At 35.4% G+C, this 26,863-nt stretch overlaps 1 protein-coding gene and 1 long non-coding RNA gene across 2 annotated transcripts; both read right to left on the bottom strand.

The window, feature by feature from the left end:
* Positions 1–3,535: 3,535 nt before the first annotated feature.
* LOC113336772 lies at positions 3,536–4,376 on the bottom strand. The gene is made up of 3 exons (XR_003354011.1): positions 4,287–4,376; positions 4,017–4,142; positions 3,536–3,619 (listed from the first exon to the last, which is right to left on the bottom strand). It is a non-coding gene; the product is annotated as an uncharacterized LOC113336772 (long non-coding RNA).
* A 94-nt stretch (positions 4,377–4,470) lies between these two features.
* LOC113336804 lies at positions 4,471–6,195 on the bottom strand. The gene is made up of 6 exons (XM_026582479.1): positions 6,084–6,195; positions 5,904–5,951; positions 5,596–5,629; positions 5,173–5,243; positions 5,015–5,070; positions 4,471–4,638 (listed from the first exon to the last, which is right to left on the bottom strand). Exons 1-6 carry the CDS (start codon positions 6,193–6,195, stop codon positions 4,471–4,473), a joined length of 489 nt encoding a protein of 162 aa, XP_026438264.1.
* Positions 6,196–26,863: the final 20,668 nt, after the last annotated feature.

Below are 26,863 nucleotides of genomic sequence, written 5' to 3'. Positions count from 1 at the left end.
CCTGAGTTTTTCTGCATTTACGGTTTCCTCGTTAAAAAAATCTTGTTGTAATATTTACTTTATTATTCCGCATTATAATTTTTTTATTATAATTAAATTAAATTGAACTTCTACGTTAATTCATAACACTTGATATTGATTATATAGAGTTTCGGTTTATTACCGTACCTATTATCAAGTGGTCACTTCGTTGTTGTATCGTCTGGATCTTGAATCCATAGTCAATCACGCAAGTGATCTTGTTGTTGTATTGTCTCGATCTCGTATCTACAGACGATCACACGAAGTGTGTACCGAATTTGTTATATTTTCTCGACTCTATCCATATACAATCACACTTGGTAAAGGATCGATAAATAAAATATTGTGGTGTATTTGGATAGGGGTGCACATGGACCCGTCCAAACCATCCGAACCGACCAAAATTTCACCGAACCAACGCAAACCTGATATAGCTAATGGCCTGTTCGGTAATTGTTATATAAACCCGACCTATTTGCGGTGCTTCTCGGTTATACACAAATACCGACCGATCAAATATCCATTGGCTAAGAAAACTCTAGTAACCTGCATATAATAGTTTACCTAGATACTCAACCTCATATGTTTTAGTGTTTTACTCCCTATCCTTTCATTTTTCTTTTCTTCCATTACACCATTTTTAGTGATTGTAAACGGAAGAATTCAGTTGCAAAGCGGGGTTGCAACAGTTTAAGCAGTTACGAGACGATGTTGCAAACTTTCGCAACGTTCACTAGCAGTTGCGAATTTTCGGTCGCAACAGTTTGAAACTGTTGTAACGTAAATTTTTCGCAACATTTTTCAACAGTTGCGAAATTAGGAGGTCGCAACAGTCCAAACAGTTGCGAAACTGGAATATCGTAATAGATCACTGCAGTTGCGAAATTTTTGTAACATCAAAAGAATAGTAGTTTTGACTGGTCAAAACCATGTTTGACCGGTCAAAAACAGCTCAAAATAAGGGTTCCCTATGACAAATTGACCGGTCAAAACCAGGTCAAAATAAGGGTTCCCTGTAACAAATTCTGTTTAAAGCAGAGTTCCTCTGCAAGTTTTTCAGCAACAATTACTGAGGAAATTCACTGAAATGCTCAGCTTTCGGAGGCAAAACATACATGCATTAGTTTCTACACCACATAATTTTCTATTATTGAACAAAGAAATCTTCCAATTCAAAAAGAGAGGCATACATGGGTTTACTCTTCAGTTTATAAGGAATGAGAAAGGATGCAACTAGGAAAACATAGAGCCATTTCCTAAATTGGTTTGCCTTCAAATAATGACAAGTAACAGCGAAATAAAGAAATTTCAGTAGAGAAACATACTGGTGAGCGGGGAGGGAGTGTTGTAGTCCAGTTTCCAGATGAGATTCCCTCCCAACTATACAAAGGAATCATCCATACTTCATCAATTTGAGATTTCCTCCCAACTACTTGTAGCCTTCAAGATCCACAAAGCTTCCAGCTGCTTATACACCTTCCGCAGTATGTTCCTTCTCCAATCCCTGGAAATCAATTCAAAAATATCGTTAATTCTAAATAACCAAACCAAATAAGAGCATTACATCTGAAACAGATACATTTACCGTATTTTTGTCAACAACCAAACCCATTTTTTGAGAATGATATACAATAACACCAGTTCCGAAAAAGTGTTGTGAGTGCACCTAATCTGTAAAGTGACCAACACATATATGCAAACATAGGGAACCATTACTGGATAAAATGAGATTCAGTAGTCACTTCGTTACTGAATACTATTATAGAAATGGGAAAGTACTTCCAATCAACAAATGTCCATCTAGTGGCTTTATTACTTAAATTCTTGCATGCGCAACAGATTAGGTTAGAGACCGAAAAAAGTTGCGGTCAACTGGTGTACAAACACGCATCATTCTGTAACTACAATATGTACCTTGTTGCGATGGCGGTCCACATAGCTTATGTATTCCAAAGGGACTCGAGCACCTCTAGACAGCTCATCAGATATCACTAGTATTAGGTTATCCAGCTATGGTATCTCTTTCCCTGCAAATTCTTTGTGATGACATGGCGAGGAACAGCTGATCTAGAAAGCATGTACCTGGAATTTGCAGTTTAACAGCTGAGTCATCAGTTGGAAACAATAATAGAAATATGCTATGTTGCAGCTCTGTTGGTAATTTATGCAACATTATACAAAAAATTAGAAGTTTAGTAGTAGAATTATTTGTTTACCAGACCTTTGAAGGGAAAGGAAAAAGTAAAAAGAAATTTAAAAAAGAGTAAAAAATAACACAAGGGAAGAATGGATATATTACAACTAACTTAGTGCAGACTTACCCGGGTTCAGCAACATACACCAGGCCACATTTGAAATGGAAATTTCTGGCCTGCATTATGAATAAGAACGAGGAAGTTAGTTAGCTTCGAAGATAACACTGCATATAATTAGGAATAACTTGTCGTACAACTAGGACGTCATTTTTAGGAGCTGCTCCCTCGTGATATGTCACCATGATGCAACGCTCCATATAAAAAACTCAGAAAATAACTGCCCTGACCTTACTTAATTACATATGTGAGCTCCTGAATCACTTATGCACTTACATGATATTGAAAATTTAAAATCTTCATTTACAAACTTCTTAGATAATTATATAGTTGATGTAGTGACATCTGATAATGACCTCGTATATTAACTGACTTAAATTGTATGGACGCCTTAGGAATTAGGCTTCTTGAAGTCAGTACCCTGTAGATTCAACGCAATATAATCTAGGAATAAGGTTGTTAGTAACCTGTAAACCTGCCACCACATACAAAAGTTGACAGCACATTTGTGATCTTGCAACTAAATACGGGGTGCTGAGAGAACTTCTGTAAGTTTCTCACCGCAAAAAGTGGTCGTCAAAATTTCTTATGAGGTGCATTTTTATATGATCCCAGTAAGCTTATATCATGCAAAATTAAGAGTACAAGAAAAAAAAATCCAACTAAAACTCACCTGTTGGTAGGAAAGAGACTGGATAACTGCACCACTTACTTCCAAGAAGAAGTTTGGAGTTATAGAATGTAAGTCTTGAACCTAGAGCACAATCACCAAACAAAAACTTGACATTATAACCAAGCATGACATAAGTTTGTGGCCAAAACTTGCATTACATGTTAAGTAAGTTCAAAGCCTTCCACTGAAGTAAATTGAGCTAAAGTAAGATTTATAAGGCACTAATACACAAAATAAAGCTAGCTGATAGATGTTTTTTTTTTTGGCAAACATTAAACTTTCGAGCTGGGAGTAAGATTGAAGATGTCAAAAAGGGAAGTGGTCAAATCCAAAACAAGCTCATGTAAAACATACTCCTCCAGGTAAAAAAAGTGAGCAAAATAGGTTTCAATGGGAAAGAACGACATGTTGAAAAATAATTTCATTGAACCAAACAGAATGTTAATTGATCCCACAACCATACGCTATTCAATATCAGATTTTCACTAAGAAGGAACCCAAAATTGAAGTTGAACAAACTAACCTGGAGTGTACCACGAGGAATAGTTACAGCCTCCCATCCACTTCCAGATGAGTCTTTACTCTTTTGAATAAACCTTAACGCCCTCACAACCTGTGAACAAAATGCCCGAAGAAAAATTTATAACATAGTAATGGAAGTATCTGTAACACCTCTATTAATAATACAAGACATTTGAAGCCTCTTATCAATAGTAGCATCAACAACAAAACACCAACATAGGCTCTCCAGGCTTTCATTTTATTTCAAATAGAAAATAAAGTTCTAAAGGTGGGATCTACTACATATACTCCCCTCGTGCATAATAAAATGCTTATAGTTCATGTCTAGTAGATAATCCAATAACATAGCCATAAGAATATGATAGGCATCTTAATATAACAAGCCAGAAATAGTTCAAGAGGGACAAGAAGCCAACTAAGTTACATCTGCCAGAAAACTGAAACATGACAACACTATATTTAGTCTAACATGGTAGACAAATACTCACTCTCTCTAATGGAAGGAAAAATGATGAAGCACTTGATGATTTGCTCCCTGGATTTAAGGCCACTACTCTTCCTTGCCAATCCACTACTGGAGAACCACTTGAACCACCTTTTGTCCCAGATGCAGCCTGTAAAGGAGAGGCAACAACAACACAAAAATTTCAGCTTCACAAAAAGAGGCCACATTCGAAACAGAAATTCCTGGCATGCATTATAGATAAGTACAAGGAAGTTAGTTAGCTTCGAAGATAACACCGCATATGATTAACAACCTCTCGCATGAACCAGCTTCCCACAATACAATGTCTCCAACACTGGTACCAACTGAAGCATGGAAATAACAAAAAAGAAAGTAAGTTAACATAATGAAAAGAAGGCATAAGGCATTCTACTAATTAAAGTGGATCATGATGAAAAATAAAAGTCCAAAGGTAGAAGAAAAAAAGCATATAGAACTCAAACAAGCTGAGTTTGTTGAATGGGATGAAAATCCATGCTCGTGGGAGATGATCCCTGACTAAATTTCCTCGTAACAGTCTTGGGAAAATCATCATGTGTGCTGAAGGCTTGTGTATGACTTTGGCTCGGATAAGTTACTGGTAATATATTGACAGGCAAGTTACCCTACAAAATTTTACGTCAGCATCAATTGGAAGTGGAAACATACTATAGACTCATACAGAAGGCTTCATAGTCTCTAGGCAGTGACATCTCATAAAATATCTATTCACATACTTAAGCTACATATTAGTTGCAATCAAGACTTGAGTCCGAGTGACTGAAAAGATTACATCATTTATTGGTTGACTACCGTCCACATTCAAACCATATAAACATGACAAACTGCAAACTGGTGTTGTTTCTAGCGAATATCAACAAGTTAGGTCAGAAACTAAAAATAACAAACTACAAACTAGGATAATTCATATCTCACTGGAAAAGTATGATGAAACATAACTTAGGTCTGAAAGAAACATGATACGAACTCTAAGGAGAATACCTTTAAGTTGTATGACGCTTCCAGTTTGTCAAAAATGTTTCCCGAGATTTCAGGTTCTAACTCCTCAGAAAAAGGATGCAATAAATTAGAACTCGTAAGTTGGGATAAAGTGTACACTCAATTTCTTTATAAAGGAAAAATCAAGTATACAAAAGTACCCTGTGGGTTCATAGAACAGGTTCGTAGCAACCCCTTCCCTTCCGTCGGCAACCACGACTGGACCTGATACCTGTTCAACATTAAATAAGCTAAAGTAAAACAACCCAGGGAGTTTCAAATTTTCTGTTCAGTGTCAAGTATCAGTAAGGCATTTCAATTCAAGCACAAGGAAATTTGGTTTGCAAGGACAGATACTTTTTAAAAACATAACCGAATTTGTGCACTTGACAACACCATAGATCTAGATTCAAGTTCAACAAACTGAAAACTTGTAACAAGGCATTCATCAGAATTTTCAAACAATCAAAAACTAACCACGAGATCTTAAATTTGTATAATTCACTAATCCCTGTGAAACCATTACAAAATTATTAAAGCATACCAGCATCTCAAACTGTGACCGCAACATCATCAGCCCTTACCTATATGCCTGTGAACAATGAGATGCAACAAAACCTGTAAAAGAGCATTGCCTCCATGAAAAAACTCAAAAGAGAACTGAAACTAAGCTTCTTACAAGGGAAAAAAAACAAAAACCTAACAATGACCTTGAACATAAAAAAAGATACAATCAAAGAACAAACTTAAAACTGAAAGCCACCTAATGACAACAATTATGCTTAAGTTGTTAATATTGAACTGAATGTTTAAACTTTAATATATTATACAGAATGAATCCTAGCTAGAAACATGATATATGTACCAAAATTAGTAGTTGCAAGAAAAATACCTGAATCATTTCCAGCTTGAATTGGAACTGTCTTTGCATTAGCTAACCCTACAATATACCCCAAATCACCAACAACAATAAATCATTACCAAAATCCTAAGAAAATCTAACCCAACAAAATCAAAACAAACCCAAATCATAACTTAAAAGTAGAAGACCAATTGTGTTGATTTTTTTTACCAGAGTGTTTGAAGGAGTTAACGTTGTAGAAATTATTAGGTTCTTTACAGATCGGAACCATCCGATTTCTATTTGAAAACTCTTTGACAAGGAAAGCGTTGTTCCTCTTCATGATCTCTCAAATCAAAAACTCTAGTACTGTTAGCATTTTCTTGTTAACCTAACAGAAAATGGGTTTCACACAAAATCAGATTCAATTAAATCCAGAATCAAAAATCAAACATAAGATGAAATCAAGCGAAACACTTCATTACACTTAAAGGAAATGAGAGGTTCAGGGCTTTTTTCTTCTTTGTGCAGAGTTTTTAGAGACTAGAGAAGAGAAACCGAACCCTAAAACAACTTTTATACGTAAACCTAACAACCCTAAGTCGGAAAATGAATTGGTCGGCTTGATTTGGGATTTGAGATCTCTGAAATCGCTAAATCATTCGAATTTCAGACATGAGAGAATAGAACGAGAGAAGAGTGAAGAGAACGAGAGAGAGAGAGAGTGAGATTTCTGTTCGAAAGAGGATAAGATAGAGAATGAGATAGGCTAAACCTGAGTCAGTTTTGAAGCTGACTATCTGAATGGGCTGAAACCGAGTCAGCTTGAAAGTGTGGGTAGTCACACTCACGAGTCGCACGCGTACATCTCCAATATGTTGCGAATTGTAACAAAGATGAACAGTTGCAAGTTTTGTAACTAAAATAAACTGTTGCAAACTTTTCGCAACTGAAAATTCACAACAGAGGCTAAGTTGTTGCAACTTCTAGTTACTAATCCTTGAATTTGGTGTAGTGTTCGACAGAATTCACATAGAGGCGAGTATTGACTTTCTTCCATTTATCCAGACACCTGCTAGAAAATCTCAAAATTTGAATTAATATTTATGCCCGTTACTGGACAATACGGAACAAATTTCAAAACGAATTTAACCAATATTAAAAACTTGGTTTACATTCAAACAAATTTAGATGACAAATGTCTTGGTTTTTCTTCAATGGATGAATTGTCAGCGTATAGAGATTTCCCTCAAGGTGGGACTTTGGGGTTAACTTGAAAGCATGATAATAATAGAGTTGGTAATGTTAAGTATTCATGAGTTAAATTTGTTAATATATATCCCTTTTTAAGGATAATATATTGTTTCCTAGTATATAGGATCTTTGCTTTAATCGTAATATTGGGCTCTATATATTCATGAGTTGTGTAACCAGAATTGATAAGATTATCATAATAAGAATTATCTTCTTCTCGATCTTATATTTGTGAAGATGGTATCTATGAGCTAGGGTTCTTGAATCATGGGTAGTGATTCAGAATTATACCAAAATAAATCAAAACAAAAAGGGCAGATGGAAAACAAATCTGCTCCTATTATCGTTCAATCTGAAGGTGCAACATTCAAGGCTGGGATTGTTCTTGATGAAACAAACTATGATTTGTGGTCACAAATCATGGAGATGCATATTGCTGAAAAATAAAAAACCTCTTTTATTATGGGAAGGACAAGAAAACCTATTGAGGAAGATCCAAGATATGAGAAGTGGCACACAGATAATCAAAAGGTCAAGAGATGGTTGTTGATGTCTATGTCACCTGAAATCATGAAGAGATATATTCGGTTACCTACTGCTAGAGAGATTTGGGATGCATTATCTAAAGCCTTTTATGATGGAGATGATGAGATGCAGGTATTTACTCTAAATCGACGGGCGTTTTCCGCAAAACAAAATGGCAGAGCACTCTCAATTTATTATGGAGAACTAACTGAAATATTTGGAGAGCTGGATCATCGTGACAAGGTGGTTATGGAGAATTCTAATGATATTGAAGCCTATCGAAAATCAATTCAGCGCCTAAGGGTGCATATATTCCTTACTGGATTAGATGAAAGTTTTGAGCAAATCCATGGTGAAATCTTGAGAAAGGATCCTATTCCTGAATTGGAATCATGTTATGCACTCGTTCGTCGTGAATCTGTTCGACGTACAACGATGGCAAAAGAATCGGAAGAAGTTGAACCTGCTGTTATGGCAACTCGAAACCGGTACAATCAAAAAGGGTCCTTTCAGAGATACTCAAAGACTGAGGTGGACAAGTCATCACTTAAGTGTACACACTGTAATCAATCTGGACATACAATTGACATGTGTTTCGAGTTGGTTGGATATCCAGATTGGTGGGATCAACATCTGGAGAGGAAGAAGGAGACAAAGAAAAATTCTGGTGCTCCAATGGATTCAACAAAGAAAGGAAAGGATTCCATGGTAATATCTACATCAGTAGCAAGTACAGGTAACGATGTTAAGTTTTTAAATGTTTCTTCACTTGTTTTGAATAATTCATGGATAGTTGATTCTGGTGCCACAGACCATATGACATGTGATTCTAAAAAAATCTTTCCCCTTAAACCATCCTTACAAAAAACAGTCTCTACTACAAATGGCTCACAAGCTCCAATTACTGGTGAAGAGTCAATATCTCTCACTGAAACTTTAAACTTAGATTCTGTCTTAGTAGTTCCTACATTAGACTTTAATCTCCTATCAGTTTCCCAAATAACTAATACTTTACATTGTGTAGTGATATTTTGTCCTGACTGTTGTGTTTTTAAGGATATCACAACAAAGCAAACGACTAGTTACGGTGTTAAGCGTGGGAAGATATATTATCTGGATTTGGTGTCAAGTAGTTCGGATAAGCTGCGTCAAACTCTTCTTGATGATGGTTCTGAGGAGGAGAGACAAAATCTCAAATTTTGTTATGGCATCGACAATTGGGACATGCGTCGTTTGGTTATTTAAAAAAATTATTTCCTAGTTTATTTGAAAAACTTGATATTTCTAGTTTTCATTGTGAAGTATGTGAACTTGCAAAAAGCCATCGTGCTTCTTTTCTATTATCATTCAATAAGAGTCCGGTTTCTTTTATGATCATACACTCTGATGTTTGGGGGCCATCTAAAACTACTACCCTGGGTGGTTCAAGATGGTTTGTTACTTTTATTGATGATTGCACTAGAATGACGTGGGTGTGTCTCATGAAAAACAAAAGTGAAGTTACCGCCTTGTTTCAAAAGTTCCATAAGATGATTGACACTCAGTACAACAAACAGATTCAAGTACTTCGTAGTGATAATGATGGTGAATATATGGATTCTGAACTTCAACATTATTTGGAGGGACACGAAATTATTCATCAAACTACTTGTTCTAATACGCCTCAGCATAATGGAGTAGCAGAGAGAAAGAATCGTCACTTACTGGAAGTGGTTCGTGCTTCATTGATAGAGGCACATATGTCATTGATGTATTGGGGAGAGGCACTTACTTCTGCAGCATATCTTATAAATCGAGTGTCATCCAGTACTATTTTGTTTCAAATACCCCATCAAGCTCTTGCTGAAGCAGTTGTGGATCCAACAGTTCCTAATCTGCCTCCTCATGTGTTTGGTTGTGTAGCTTATGTTCATCTGCACAAGAACCAACGTGATAAGTTGTCTCCTAGAGCTCTGAAGTGTGTATTTGTGGGATATGCAACAACTAAAAAGGGATATCGTTGCTATCATCCTCCAACCAAAAGAATGTTTGTTACTTTGGATGTTGTATTTCATGAAGATACTATGTATTTTTCATGTGAGTCTGAACTTCAGGGGGAGTACCATAAGGAAATTCAGACTCTTAACTATGATGAAGATATATGGGAAATTGATGTATTTGTTATTGTCAACTCTGATGATATGGTAAGAGAATCTGTTGATGAAGGTTCTTCAAGAGAAGAAACAGAAAGTACAGTATTGGATCGTGATATAGAGATTCAAGATGAGGTTATGATAGAAGAGATTACAGAGTCTACGTTACCTCAAGAAGATGAAACACCAAACCAATCGTCTGCTACGGATGTTCTTGAAGAATCTAGGAAAAAACTTCCACAACGTGTAAACAGAGGTATTCCTAAACCCAGATATGAACCTGAAATCTCTAGCAAGGTTAAGTACCCTATGAGTCATTATGTCTCTCACCATCGTTTGTCTAAAGCTAATAGGGGCATTCGTAAATCAATTATCTACTGTTTTTATTCCTAACAATGTGCAGGAAGCATTAGCTGATCCAAAATGGAGAGCATCTATAGAAGAAGAAATGAGGTCCCTTTTTCAGAATGATACTTGAGATTATGTTGATTGTCCAGAAGGAAGAAAGATTGTGAGGTGTCGTTGGATTTTCACCAAGGCAAATGGTGAGATTGAGCGTTATAAAGCAAGATAAGTTGCTAAAGGGTACATCCAAACTTATGGTATCTACTATACAGAAACCTTTGCTCCAGTAGCGAAAATCAACACAGTACGAGTCTTGTTATCGCTTGTTGCAAACTTGGATTGACCTTTGTAGCAGTTTGATGTAAAGAATGCCTTCTTGCATGGTGGATTCACTGAAGAAGTTCACATCGAGCTCCCACCTGGTATTTCAGTTCCAGGATCTCATGGTAAGAAGGTATGTAAGCTAAACAAGTCATTGTATGGACTAAAACAATCTCCAAGGGCCTGGTTTGGCAGATTCACCAAATCTATGAGGAACTTTGGATATCTTCAGAGTAATTCTGATCATACTTTGTTCATAAAGAAAAGGAAGGATAAAATTACTGCTCTTATCATATATGTAGATGATATGGTGGTGACAGGAAATGATCCAGAGGAGAGGAAATCTTTGCAAAGATACTTATCAAAGGAATTTAAAATGAAAGATCTTGTTCATTGAAATACTTCCTTGGGATTGAAGTTTCTCGATCCGGTGAAGGAATTTTCTTATCACAATGGAAATATGTTCTTGATCTGCTAAAAGAAGTGGGCATGTCAGCATGTCAGCCAGTCCATACACCTTTAGAAGAAAAGGTAAATCTGTGTATTGAACCTGATCAAGTTCCTACTGATAAAAGGAGATATCAAAGACTTGTGGGGAGATTGATGTATCTATCTCACACAAGGCAAGATCTTGTTTATGCACTCAGTGTTGTTAGTCTATTCATGCACAATCCAGGTGAACAACACATGGATGCAGTTTTACGTATTTTGAGGTATTTAAAGTCTGCTCCTGGAAAAGGAATTTTATTCTCTAAAAATTAAGATTGTAGAAAGGTTGTGGCATATACAGATTCTGACTATGCAAGATAAATATATGGCAGACGTTCTACTGCAGGCTACTTTACCTTTATGGGAGGTAACTTAGTTACTTGGAGAAGTAAGAAACAAAATATTGTTACACAATCAAGTGCAAAGTCTGAATTCAGAGGTATGGCAGATGGCATTTGTGAAACTTTGTGGTCGAGGCTTCTCCTTAAGGATTTGGGGGGTTCCTCTCAAGAATCCTATTACTCTGTATTGTGATAACAAAGTTGCGCGTGATACTGCTCATAATCCTGTTTAGCATGATCATACTAAACATTTGGAGGTTGACAGGTTCTTCATCAAAGAGAAGCTGGACAACAACATTATTGAGCTGTCACAGGTTCCGTCTGAAGAACAACTTGCAGATATTCTCACACATGGAGTGTCAAGCAAAAAGTACTTGGGTTTTCTGGACAAGTTGGGCATGTATGATATCTATGCACCAACTTGAGGGGAGTGTTAATATATATCATTTTTTAAGGATAATATATTGTTTCCTAGTATATAGGATATTTGCTTTAATCGTAATATTGGGCTCTATATATTCATGAGCCGTGTAACCAGAATTGATAAGATTATCATAATAAGTATGATCTTCTTCTCGATCCTATATTAGTGAAGAAAATTTTGGTTAATATTAACTTTCTCAATAATCAATCCCAATTAGGCTAAGGCGACTACATTATCATCTCCTTTTCAAACTTCTTCCATCTATTTTACTAACTAAAATCCAAGTGTTGTTGATTTGGTTGATAATCAAAAGGAACCTACAGGGATGTGAAAAAATTTATTAATTGATTTTCATAATTGAGATACTGCAATTAATAGGGTTTAGCTTGATTTGAATTTGTTGATTGATTTTTTTTAATTAAAGCACTGCTATTAATGGGGTTTAGTTTAATTTAGATTTCCTGATATATTTTCAAATTAATTGAGGTAGTGTGATTTGGATTTATTTGATTGATTTTCATTAATTGAGGTACTCTTATTAGTGGGGCTTTGTTTGATTTCTATTTTTTTTTATTTTGTGTGTTGATTGTTATTTCTGATCATGTTATTGACTTATTATTGGTGGTGATACACGGAGAATAGAATTGGATTATTTTTTTGACTACATGCATGTCAATATGAATTGGATTTCGCTTGTATGAGTAAATGATGATCTTTGTTTCTTCTTTTTTTGGTTTAATGGGTTGAACAGTTCATATGTTTCTCAACTTGAACTATCGGCATGTTTTGAATAACGTAATTATAAGTTTATATCGGAATATCAGTCTTATTGAATGAAGTGCTAGAGCATTTTTGAACTAGCAGGTTTATGACCGTGCGATCTGGTGAGATATGACTCATCTACCTATGAGTTATAACCCCAGTTATCCATCTTTTCTTTCTTCTTCTGAATACGACTGAATACATCTCTATGGAAATCAGGAGGTAGAAATGGAAGAACACTACTACAGATTAATTTTTTAATTTAAATTGTCAAACCAATACCATAATCGGGTCTAACCTAGCACAATTGAATTAGAGAAAGCTCACTTCTTCTATGTAACTTTCTTTAACGTTTTCTATGATCTCTGTCTAATTAATAACCTGGATATTATCTCGTCAAACAAAAACTAAAAAAGTTTCCTATTGAATTAGAGACGAAAAGTTTAATGGTGTTGTTGCTAATGATAGTGATGATGGTGTTAATGGTGATGATTATGAATGACTTGATAATGATCTACTAGAAATAGGAGGTATTGATAGTTGATAGGTCACGATGATAAAAATTGAAAACCTTTAGTTTCTATCTGGTCTTCAGTAGATCAATCAATCACATTCATGTGGCTGATTATAAGCGATTAATTGTTTCTCCTATTAAAACAGAAAATAATGGAAACCATATTTTCATAAGTAAGCAACGATATGTAAATGATCAATATAATTCACATTGATGAAATTTGGAAGTATATGAAGGAATTAGAACACTGGGTGCTTTCATTTAAGGGGAACAAGTTTCAGCTGGTTTTTGCATGATCAATTATCCGGCGAGGTAACCACAGTTAGATGATGTAATGTCCTAGCTAGATGACGCCATATCTGATAGAATTGTGTGGTTAGGGTTCTGCTAGTTCAAAATTGCCTAGCACTGCTAGAGCAAAATTCTTCCCATCCTTCCTTATTATAAAATTTTTGGAATATTTTGTTGTATTTGGGAGAGGAACGATGAAATTTCATTGTTCCTGAACTGATTCTAATGATGCCTAGTTATGGTCGGTACGATCCGAACTAAAACTTTACTCCTAATTTGGTGTTACTAAGAAAATAATCGACATGTATGGTTCTCTGTCCGGCAAGTGTTGAACACGGAACCTGTAATGACCCGTTCCTCCACCGATAATGTTTTCATTTAACCACTGCGGTTATCCGGCAGTGTGGGGTTTTCAACGTGCATCGTTGCGTTACTCCAGCAGAAACTTCCCGTCCTCGGCTCCAGAATATATTTACAAGCCCAGATCTCCGATGTTCCTTGCACCTCATGAGAAGCACCTGGACCAACCCCGTCTAGCGTACCTTCACACCCTCGGCAAGTGACCCATCGTCGACTCTGATACCGTTTATAATGACCCGTCCCTCCACCGATACTGTCCCCACTTAGCCACTGCGGTTATCCGGCAGTGTGGGATTTTCAACGGGCATCGCTGCGTTACTCCAGCAGAAACTTTCCGGATGGTCACCCATCCCTGAATTGTTCCAGGCCGAGCACGCTTAACTGCAGAGTTTTCTACCAACTCTGAAGCCAATTGTGCTGAAAAGGCCTCAGTGTTAGGAGAGGACAAATCATTAATCATATTCCATTCAGCCAACCACTGCCGAATATCGGGATATTACAGACCCGAACCGACTGTTGTGCACCCTTATATTTGGGTATCCTCGTCTTTTCAAAAATGATTTTAGATTTTCAAAATGATTTTAGATTTTAATTAGTTTAGATTTATGTTTTAAATTTAGGTGAATGGTATTTAAGTAACTTAAAATAATTAAAGATAACTTAGTAATTTACCCATTGTTAGGACACCCTTTATAAACATACTCTGGATGGTATCATCGTTTAGTATGCATCAAAAAAATAGAATATGACTCAAAACAGGTTTCAAAAATATCGGATAGGCGGCATATTTAGAATTAGCTAAAGCAAAATCTGTTTCCAAAGTGTACAAAAGCCCAGCTGGTATACATGGGCTAATCATCTTTGCCCATTTTCTCAAGGGGACGGAGGATGGACTTTCTACCTTGTATGCTCTTTCATTACACTGTAGTGTTAAGTCAAATGGAATCGTAATATATTAATGCAAACAATTTGATACTATAATTAAGCATTAATAACCTTAAACATTGATTAAAGAGATTCAGTCGTCAGACAAGATATCATTTTATTAGTATACATTAATTAACAATCTGTGGAACCAATGATCATGGAAACTCTGTCAAGAACAAACTGTATCTGTGAGTAATAATGATGCATTATTAGTTCTTGTTTTACCATTTTTGCTTTAACTAACTTAACTTTGGAAACGGATTTTGCTTTAGCTAATTCTAAATATGTGGCCTCCATTTAAATCCCTTCTGGTAAACTCTGTCGACTGAGTTTGCAGTCAGTGTTATTGTATCGAATTTATTGTGCAATGTCGAAACACGTGACAGACCCAAAATGGTAGGTCGACAGCATGTGTTACATTAAGTCTTATTTTACAATTTGCTTTTATTTGTATATGTTTAACTGTAGTTTGTACCTACTCAGAAGAATCCGAAAGGATATGAACTATGAGTAAAAGATCTCACGGCTAAAAAAGGAAAAACAAAATCATGCCATTTTTATAACAATGAACAAGGAAGAAAAAGGCAAAAACAAGCAAGTCTGGTCGCTTCGCTATTAACTCATGCCACTATTTGGGAGTTATGGAAAGTGCATAGTAACAAATTACATAGTGCCAAGGATAGTGTGTGAAAGAGGTCATAATGCTCATCAAGAACTCTTTAATACACACGCGAGCACCGGCACGCGCTTTTGCGCGTGCATGGACCTCACGCCCAACGGTCCAAGGCAGCCCAAATGCATCCATCGCTACCACTCATTATAATAAAATATTAGAGGGAGGGTAAGGGGGAGTTCCTTTTTCCTGGTAACAAGAACTTTATTAAAGAAAGCTACAAGGACCTCACAACACGGGGAGGTCGTCCCCATTACATCGTCATTCAGAATAGGCTGCAAAAAGCTAGGTAGGTTTGAAACCCAGATCTGATTAACACCAGGAATAACTGCATTTTTAGCCAGTGTATCTGCAACAAAATTAGTTTCTCGATAATTTTGTTGAAAAGATACATGAACAAAAAAGGAGGCCAAAACATTGATATCCCTTAATAGATTAACTAAAAACCATGGTGCCCAACACTTACCAGTTACAAGATTAACTATATGCTTAGAGTTACTTACAACCTCTAACTTATTGATGCCTAGATCGGTAGCGATTTGCATTCCATCTCTCATGGCACAAAGTTCTGCCATGTTGCTCCCATTCCGGTAAATGTGTCTGGTAAAAGCTGCGATGAGGAGTTCTTTATATATAATAGAATAGATATTGATTTACGTATTTATTTTGACCGGAATGATGTTTTGTAATTGTCTATCTTTGCAAATTGAGGTCTTGTTGCTAATTCCAACAGCTTTCTGAATATTTTTTTCCTTCCAATATGAATTTTCTTTGTTCAATAAAAAATTAAATAAATACGAACAATTTATCAAAGAATCTCGATAGGATGGTCCACCCCTGAATATGAACTGGATTAACATTAACATAGATGGGGCTGTCAGAGGTAACTCGTGTTTTGCAGGTGCAGGTTTCATCTACAGGGATTCAGATGCACAAATTGTAATAGTTTTAGCTCAACTTTTAGGAATTACGACTGCCTTAACTGAAGAAACTTGGGCTTTGCTTTTTGAATCAAAAACAACAGCAGAAAGACAATGGTCAAAAGTTCTCTTCGAGACGGATACAAAGAACCTTCTGCGCGTCACATCCCCTACACCCCCACCCACCCCCTTGGCACATCTCAGGAATGATTAAGGAAATAAAGAATAGGCTACGACAGATCCCACATGCTGCCATACAACACAACTACAAAGAAGGAAATCAAACAGCGGATGATTTGGTCAATCATGCGGCAGACGGAAGTCAGATGGAAAAATTTCAGCAAAAATTTGGGACCAGGCAATTCCTCAAATTATATTTCATGACTCCGTGAGTACCACGTACCCACGTCAAATTGTAACCTAACCTTCTTTAGTAAATTACATACTTCAAAAAAAGAAAAAAAAACAAACAAACAAACAAAGAAAAATTAAATCGTATTCGAAAGTCAAGAACTAAGTTTTTTCAGCAAGAAGACACATCTAGAAAAATATTGTATATACATAATAGCTTCTTCATATTCTGTGAAAAAAATTAAATAATAATTAAAAGCAGGAAGAATAGTGAAGAAGTAGGTGAGAAAATCTAATTAATAATTATTAGTGAGTAGAACGGTGAAGAAGTAGGTGAAAAAATAAAATAATAATTGGTAGTAAAAAGTCTAAGGGCGGCAACAAAAACCACATGCCAACCACATAGGTTTTTTTTTTGATGCAAAAAAGAAGTTTTATTGAGAGAATTAAGATGTTACGTGAATTTCTTTATCAACCCACTCTTTTATATCACGAGGAAGAGTAGATTGAAAAGAGAAATGAGACCTAGTTATTCTAGCTTTCTTAGCTAGTTTATCAGCAACACCATTTTTCTTTCTTTTAACAGAGATGCATTTCCAAATCTCTAATCTACTAAGCCAATACTTAATATCTAAAATAAAAAGTTGATTCATCCAATGAACATATGAATTTTTCTCGTTGATGGACTTAATGACTACCTCACTATCACTCTCAAAATTAACTCTGATAAAGTTCTTCACAACTGCCAAAGTAACAACTGCAAGCATAGCCCTGCACTCTAACTCCCCCACTTCAATTCCTTGCTTCATTCCACCATCAAAGTATTTCCCTTGCACTCCAGACAGACACCTGCAAAATCCCTAATAATCAGACCAATTCCACTTTGAGAGTTAAGTTGTTTAAAAGAAGCATCTAAGTTGATTTTTAGAAAACCATTCTCAGGAGGCTTCCATTTGGGAACCTGCAAAAGAGCATTATTGATACTTGAATTATGAAAATTCAAAACAGTCAGACTGTTAATCCCTGCAACTGAGATGTCCATGTTAGGATCCTTATTCTGAAAATTTTTGGTGCATTATCTTTCCAAATGGTCCAGGCAGTTACCATAAAGGTTTTGTTCATGTCATCTCTAGTAATGCCAGACCCAAAAACTAAGTTTGCATTAACTGAGAACCAAGAAATAACCCATCGTCTAAAAGAACCATGTTGAGCTAAGATTGTAGTCACATTAATATTAACATCTAACCAAATAGATCTAGAATAGGGACAATCTAGAAAGAGGTGATCACAAGATTCAATAACATGATTACATAAACTACAGTGAACCTCAATGCCACTTTTATATCTAGATAGCTTGTCTCTAGTTGGAATTATGTCCCTAATACATTTCCAAATGAAAAGTTTAACCTTGTGAGGAAGTTTAACTTTCCAGAGAGATTTCCAAACCTGAGCTGGGACAATTATGGGACCTGCAACAGAGTTAGGTCTTTTAGAGAGCACATTATAAACACTTTTAACTGTAAATTGACCCTTCCTGTCTGGTAAATAAGGGAATCTTTACCAATCACAGGTACATTCATTGCAGGAATTTTATTAGCACAATCCTCATTAAAGATATAATGAACTAACTGAGCATTCCAGGATCTAGTATTTTCTATAAAGAGTTCAGAAACATAAGTGTAAGAAACAATATTAACTAAACCATCAGCTGGTAAGGGAGGATGGTTTAATCCAATCACCCAGCAATCAAGCCAAATTTTTGTTTTAGTACCACACCTAATAGACCAAAATCTGTTTTCCTTTATAATTTCAATACACCTATAAATTCCCCTCCAAATCCAGGAGCAATTCTCATTAAGTTTCTCCAGACGAAGAATGCTGCAATTCTTAAAGTACTTAACACTTAAAATTTGCTCCCATAATTCATCATCTTATGTAACAATTTTCCAAACAAGTTTGCAAATGAGATCAGTGTTAAAGGTTTCAAGGTCCCTAAATCCTAATCCTTACATCTCCTTAGACTTGTTTATACTATCCCATCCTACAAATTTAATACCTTTACCTGACTTATGACCCCACCAAAAATTCAGCTGGAGAGAATCAAGCTTATTAAGCAAAGTTGTAGGGATTTTGAAACAAGACATTTGATAAGTTGGTAGAGAATTCAAAACATATTTAATCAAGGTAGATCTACCAGCTTGATTAAGAGTGATACTCACATAATTCTTGAGCCTAGATTCAAAAGATTGCACAATGGGATCAAAAGATTTTACCTTTGAGTGTCCTAACAACAAAGGAGCACCCAAATATTTCTCAGAATTTGTGACAATAGACATGTTAAGAGTTGTAGCAAGATAGTCACAGTAATCAGGTTCAAGGTTATGACTGAAATACACACACGACTTATCAAAATTGAGCATCTGACCAGAAAGATTACCAAAAATTTGCAAAATCCTTAGAATATCATTTACATGCTGCATATCAGCTTGACCAAAGATGAGAATGTCATCTGCAAAAAGTAAATGGAAAATAGCAGCAGCTTTCCTAGACACTTTAATTCCAGTAATAATTTTATTAGACTCGTCTATTAAAAGAGATCTAGAAAGAAATTCCATAGCTAGAATAAAGAGATAAGGAGATAAGGGATCTCATTGTCTTATACCTCTTGGCTCAAATTGGTTACAAGGAGAACCATTCAAAAATAAGGGATCTCATTGTCTTATAACTCCTGGCAGTAGTCACACATTGCATGATAAGATCACAAAAATCAGCATTAAAACCAAATTTAAGTAAAATACCATTAAGAAAACTCCATTCAAATCTGTCAAAAGCGTTTGACAGGTCCAACTTAAGAGCCATAGTTCCAGAGTAACCTTCCTTATGCTTCATAGAATGGATCATTTCACAAGCAATAATAACATTGTCATGAATTACCCTTCCTGGGACAAAAGCAGCTTGATAAGGAGAAATCAGTTTTTTCAATAAAGGCTTTATTCTATTTGCTAAGATTTTAGAAATAATCTTATAAGAAACATTGCACAAACCTATGGGTCTAAACTCAGATGGTATTTTTGGACTTTTACACTTGGGAATAAGTGAAATATAAGTCTTATTTAAACTCCTAGGCATGTGACCACATTGAAAAAACCTTTTAACTACATCAATAATGTCCTTACCAACAAGCTGCCACTGAGTTTGATAGAAATCGGCTTGAAACCCATCAGGACCAGTAGAGATCCAAGCAGGCATGCTCTTAACAACATTCTCAATTTCAATATCAGTAGGAACGGTATTTAAAACCTATGGGCTTCCAACCACATAGGTTTCTTTGGTATATTATTAGGTTACATTCGGTAATGTTTTTTTTTCTTCCAAAAGCACTGTCAAAACATATTTAAAGTAATAATTTTTCATCATAGTGTTTGATAAAGTTTTTGCAAAGTGCTTTTTATGCATAGTATTTTCAAAATTCTCCAACTTTTAAAAGCCGGGGAGGAGGAGTTTTTTTCTTTTTGATACTAAGAAAAATTTATTGATCAGAAGAAAATATTACAGATGTCTTTCTCCACTACATTGGAGATATCAGGGGATACATTTTCTTCATACTGGAAACTTCAATTTTCATCTCTAGTTTTTTTTGCTATAAAATGAGCTATATTATTACAGAGTCTGTGAACAGACCTACAAAACCAAAAGTTTTTATCCTTAAGTTTACTTTTAATTTGCATTCGGATTCCTTGATTGAACCAATGAACTTGTAACTCATTTTCATTAATGGATCTAGCTACATTTTCACAGTCTACCTCAAAGATTACTTTGTTGTTGTTCAGTTCCTTCATCCATTCCACTGCTTTTTATAGAGCTTTACATTCAAAATATGCAGCACCATACTCCTCAGTTACGTCCTCTTCCAGTTGATCTCCTCTAGCTCTTACGCATTGGCCTGCAAAATTTCTTATTATTAGCCCAAAGCTTTCTTTTTTACTACTAGGCATATAAGAACCATCAATGTTGATTTTAACAAAATCATTATCTGGTGGTAGGGCTGCACAAAACCGAACCTAAACCGTGAACCTTAACCGAAACCGATCATTTCAAACCGAACCGAAACCATATTACCCCAATGTAGTCACGGTTGTTAGTTCCCTAAAACCGACACTAGTGGTTTCAGTTTCGGTTTGCACCCAAAACCAAACCGAAGAAACCGAAAAAAAAATGATTCCTAAATAACTATATGTATCTACAGATTTTATAAACTAATCATAGTCGTATCCTTTAGGTTAACAAGTATGTGAAGTAATGTTAGGAGTTGATTTTAGGTAATAAGCCTAGTTTAATTTCATTTTCCTTCATTGAGTACTTCTTATATTCTTCCTCGATTCCTCTTGTTTTCTCCTCCTCCTCCTATTTTTCTTCTACCTCTTACCAATCTAGAGATTCAGTCGTATCTTCTTATCCCTCACATCATCAAACTACTATTCCCAGTTCTCTTCCATCACTAATTACTGTAATCGTTCTTCAAAATGAATTGAATAAAGGAAAACCTCTTTACCAAAGCACATGATGGATTTTGGTCTACAGCTGAATATGGGTTTGTAGGATGGTATTTATGGTTTCAATTAAGTTCCCATATGAACATTGATCATTACTATCAACTGATTTTAATCGAATTTCAACTGAAACCGTAACCATTCTAGAGAAATTAGGTTGTTTTTTATAAATAATTTGGGTTTCATTTTGATTTAGGAAAGGTTTAGATTTGTTACTTCTCTGTAATTTCTGTTTAATTCTTATTGTTTAGTTGTGTTTGAGTTTTAGTACAAAGAGAGGGAAGAAGACTAGATGTATTGTTTTTCTTAATACTGACCTTTTAATTCATGATTTTCTTTGTGGGTTTTTATTTTACATTGCAGATTTGTATCATGCAAATGGGAATATAACTAGATGTATTTTTATTTGCATCATGAAATCAGTATCCATTGTAGAACAGAGACATAAAATTTATTGAATTCACTTTAGATTTGTTGTATTTTTGATTTACAGCAACATGAAATCAGGCTCTGGAGAACATATTGTTAGAGCATAGCTCGGTTGAACCCACCAAGAGTTGGTATGTCAAGTTTGGTTGTCATATTTAGTGAATCAAAACTCATGTTAAGAATTGCTTGATTATGTACTAGAGTCAACTTCGTATAGGTTAGCTTGAAAGTATTAGGATACGAGACATTACAAGTATTGCGAAGACTTGAAGATGTGAAGAAGCAAGGAGCTACAATGACAACAATCATCCTTCCACTTGAGGTTAGTGATATTTGATTTGAACTGTTTCATTCCCTAACGTATCTTTCAAGTCGTGCATACTGAAAACAAAACTGCGAAGCATATTTGAACTCTAGATAGACATAGTATTAAGGAATACAATACGAGGTTTATTGCTTAACCATTAAACTTTGTAGATAAGACATCGCCATAATTATTTGAATGTTATTGTGATTATGTATGGGTATGAGGTGAGTATTTCATCCTAGGGAACAATGTTTACATGTGTTCTAAGGAAGTAAGTTCATAAACTTGTTTGTGAATCGAAAAGGAAAATTCCAGGCGTTATTGGGATTGTTATTCATTGCATATCTTGTGAACATCCAATATGTGTGATTAGTAGAACCATTCATGACTTGTTTATGTTCTTGGTAAACTATTCACAAAGGCTTGACATATGTATTGGTGTGACTTTTATTAGTGAAACCGATCTTAAGTAATCACCTGAGATGGTATGATCGGGTTTGTGATTTTATGTCTGACCAAAACTGGGAAAAGAGGAACCGATCCTAGTAAGAGGTGCAGTACATCACAAAGGGGAACCGATCCTTGTATGAGGTGCAGCAGGTTTATAGCAGAAATGGGAACCGATCCTATGGACATGTGCAACACGTTTTTAGGCAGAGGGGAACCGATCCTATGGACATGTGCAATACATTCAAGTTAGATACCATATATATGTGGGAACCGATCCTAGTACCTAGTCAACCGAATTTTGGAAAGCTAGTGTGACTATGCACAGTACTCACATGGAGGTAGAACCGAAACTTGTTTTGGTAGAACCGTTACACCCATGATTTGTGATCGAATGTTATTTGATCAATCGCATAGTTCTTGAAAATCATATGAACCAATTCTAAACTTGTTTGGAAGTGTGGAAAATCGGTTTCAAGGTTGTAAGTATGAAAGAGAACTTACAAAGTTAGGATGTCGACATACTTTGAACACGTGTTGTGAATATTTATTATTTAATTGCTCAAAGTTATTCCTTAATAGATAAGGGAAGAGAATCCAAAGATCGAAACATAAATAAGTTAAGAATCTTTTAATTAGGGTTATTAATTTCATTTTTAGGAAAATAAGAATTAGTAATGTGCATTTACTAATTAAAGATTTTCTGAGAGATTTCGATCATTATTTTTGGACAGCGCATTTCCAGGAATTATGGAAACCAAATTTGTGCTTTAATGAATATCTTGAGAATATTTTCGGTTTTGGAAATTCCTTGGTGTCCAAACTTCCTGGTCTATAAATACTGAAGTTTGCATTTCTAGCAAACTAATCCTTCGTAACAGCAAACTACCTGTTGTTGTGCTGATACTGGTGAAGCCGCATATTCGGAGAGGAGAGTAACCTAATTAGGCGAAATCTCTTACGGCCGCTCGGTTTAAAGTATTCTTTGGGATTGAGAATCTCTAGTCAGTACCATTGGTGGGAAACTAGATAACTGTGGTTTATCTTTTGTTTTCATTGATTTGATTGACTAACGGTGGTTGAACTTTGATTGCACCTAGTTTGTTTATGCGTGAGAATCTTCTCTTCTGATATAAGATTCAATCAAACTAGTTCAGAGTTTCGACATGGATCTTTAGACTGTTGCTAGTTCTAAAGACTATCTTGTGATAATCCATTGTTAACAGACTCCATTCTGTGCGTGATTGATCACAAGAGATTCAAGTGATTGTGTGCAGGTATTTATTGAAGATCTAAGAAGATTTGAAGACGGAGAAGATATTGAAGATTTCTGATTTGTGAGTTCATAATCTTTGGTGTGCACAATACTTGTTTCGGTAAAAAGAGGATCCAATTAATAATCGGTTTTATCCTTGTGATAGAATTGGATTGATTAATTGAGTAGATTGACATCAACACAATTCTTTGGATTAAGAGTGTTGATCGCAAAATCTTAACGATTACTTTGGTAATTGAACATAAGATAGATCTAAGGACCTGAAGAAGGAGTTTATGTTAAGATAAACAGGAGAGACTTTGTCCGACTCATATCACTTGGTTGAAGAGAGTTGATATCAAACATATTTGTTGTTCTGTTACTGTTTGGAATACGAACCAAAGGAATTGATCCAAGTATGTGACTTATTTATAAGTTGGAGGCGTGGGAATACAGACGGAACTAGGTGAACTATAGTTTTAGTTGCTTGGTCTCAACTACACGAAGTTGGTGTAATTTTGTGTAGCGGATTAATCCTGAGAGTATTCAATTCTGGAATAGGTCCCGGGGTTTTTCTGCATTTGCGGTTTCCTCGTTAACAAAATCTTGCTGTGTCATTTACTTTTATTTTCCGAATTATTATTTTTTTACTATAATTAAAGTAAATCACACAAACGTTAATTCCTATTTACTTGATAAGTGAATCCTATTGTGTTTGGTTAAGTCCGAACCTTTTTATCAAGTAAACATACTTCGTTGTCGTATTGTCTCGATCTCGTATCCAAAGAAGATCAGACGAAGTAGGAACCGATTAGTTTCATTGTCTTGACTCAGTCCATAGACAATCATTTTCGGAGAAAGGACTTATAGGTAGGAAAAGTTTTAGATTGAGGTATCAAAACAATGAAAAAAAGGCTTTTAACTTTTGTAAGTCAAAAGTTCATCCTATTTTTTATTAATAAATTCATATCAACATAATAGAGATATCTTTTGAACGAGTATGGGACAATCATAGTTCACGGACGCAAACACACATATCCCACAACAGTTTTTGCAATATATAAAACCAATAAAGATTAGTACTGCAAAAACAATCTTTGCCCTCAGAAGGTAGAATCAATATTTTTCGCACGGATTTACACCAAGAGTGGTTACCAAAAGCGTATAAAAATATTTTCTTAACAAAGAAGAACTTACAAAGTCATTAAAGACCATGCATCATAGTTCACATAATATGATTGTGAACATTCAAGAATCCCATAGAAATGCGTACTACTGACCATTCTTGAACTTCCTTCTTTGTGATTCACCAACATCATTCTTTTAAAATCTAAAATGATCTTAGAAGAGAATTACTCCAAGAATCCAAGTGCCCAAGTTCAACAGAAGTAGAACACGTGCGACGAAACGGAGCAAAACACTCAAAAACAAGATACGGACAAATACCAACCTCAACTCATCCAAATTTAAGATTTCTCATCATCATTTTGAAGGTAATTCAAAGAGGAAGAGTATTCAAAAAGAATGAGGTCATTCCGAGTTCGTACGAAGAAGTTACGACCAAAACAAATTTACCGAATATCGACGTCAAGTATGCATACGGGTTTGCAGACGAATTTTCGTATCCTGGAGCAGTACGAAAACGGGTATGCGTACTTAAATCCCTGAATTTTGATTTTAAATGATGTTATGCATACCTGGTAAATGTACCATGTATTCCAAACATCCTTAACTATTATTTTCAAACCTAAACATTTGAAAAACTTAAACATATATCAAGTTAGGTAGAAATGAACGATAAGAAAGGTAAGTGGATCATTATAAGTTCTCTAAGAAAATAAATGAAAGCACAAATCTTGCTCAATTTTATAGATATACCCTTTTTTTAGATGAATCCAATTGAATTCTACAGCCTTGCCAAACATAATATGTGCGCCCAAATTCTCGTGCTTCCCTCACTGTATACATAACATGGCATTCCTTGGTGAGGACGCACTTACAACTCACTCAAGTTGTGTTGAGATGAACAATGTCTTGCTCACCACAAGTGAATTTGGATTATCATGAAAGAGATCGCTTTTAGAACTTTTCACATCCAAATCCATATTTCTAAAGAATTTTTTAAGTTCCAACATCATGGATACTGCCTTTTCCATAGTTATGGAATTTTCTGGGAGATCATTCATTTTCATACTCAAAGCATCATTGACTTTCTTTGGAACCCACTTACGAGTGTGATTGGAAACAACCGGAACCTTCTTCTCATTATTCTCTTCAAGATTTATCGAAAGAGAATTGGATTGACTATTTTTTTGCAAGTTAGTCTTTCTCCAATTGGGAGCATCGGATCTTGTCTTCGTCTTTACGAAGTTATCCTTTTGATAACCATTACGATTGTGAAAAAGATTCGTATGATGTTTATAGGAAAAACTAGGATTATCACAACACTAATTCCTTTGCCTAAAGGTTGGACAGTTACAACCTGTAACGTTAAGGGGATTAGTCTTAACATATGATCTTGGTTTCACAACATCTTGTGTTGCCCAAACGAGAACATCATGAAGTTTCTCATTCCTTGAACGGAAATGACATCTCCTTTCCAAGTGATCTTTATTTCCGCAATTTTGGCAAACATAAGGAATGTTCCTACCTCGATCTGTGTGTGCTGATTTTGGAGGTTGATATACTTTGCTCTTTTGAACCTTAACTGTCGGTGAAAGTGTTTCACTTTTTCCATCAGTGGAAACATTTTGTTGAGAAGAATCAGTAAACTTGACAAATTTTAACTCTTTGCTAGTACTTTGAGCATTTATCCCTTATAACCCAATCCTCATGTATCACGATAATTTTTACTTGCTCCTAGAATAGTGGTTAATTTGCTTGAACTAGTATTGAACTTTTTCAAGTCATCTTCCAACATCTTGATTTTATCAAGAGAAGCAGTTAAATCAGCTTCAGGGCATTTTTCTCGAGCGAGATACGCGCCTTCTCTGTCATCAAAACTTGCTTGCTGGGAATTAATCCTTGCTTCAGATTCTGCAAGTTTCTCTTCCAACTAAAAATACTTTTGATAAAGATTATCACATTCAAGTGATATCATACGTAGGTTTTCCTCATAATCCTTGAGGATCGATTTGTTTGAACGATTCGAAACAAAAACACCTGCATAACATCTTCTCAATTTCTTGTTTGTACGATAGAGATTAGTCAGAAAAGGTGTGACATGAGAAGTTGTCATCTTCTTCTTTTCCAATGAATTTAAAAGCTTAACAATACTCCGAGACTTCCTCATCAACATCCCTATCAATATCTGAATTACCTTCGTCAGAAAGTTCATCCAACTGTTCTTCTAGGAGAGTTTCCCAGTTATCAACAATTTCCACATGTTTAGATA

The sequence above is a fragment of the Papaver somniferum genome, unplaced genomic scaffold (assembly GCF_003573695.1).
Source record: "Papaver somniferum cultivar HN1 unplaced genomic scaffold, ASM357369v1 unplaced-scaffold_154, whole genome shotgun sequence".
NCBI lineage: Eukaryota > Viridiplantae > Streptophyta > Magnoliopsida > Ranunculales > Papaveraceae > Papaver > Papaver somniferum.
Note: the sequence above shows the minus strand (reverse complement) of the source record. Positions and strands in the feature narration are given on the sequence as shown.

What these genes read in the sequence shown, in the direction of transcription:
- LOC113336804 (XM_026582479.1), bottom strand. Translation starts at nt 6,195, where the DNA reads ATGAAGAGGAACAACGCTTTCCTTGTCAAAGAGTTTTCAAATAGAAAT. An exon ending in TCAAGCTGGAAATGATTCAG is followed by an intron (nt 5,630 to 5,903) that starts GTATTTTTCTTG and finishes GCTCTTTTACAG; the next exon opens with GTTTTGTTGCATCTCATTGT. An exon ending in AAGCGTCATACAACTTAAAG is followed by an intron (nt 4,639 to 5,014) that starts GTATTCTCCTTA and finishes AAAATTTTGTAG; the next exon opens with GGTAACTTGCCTGTCAATAT.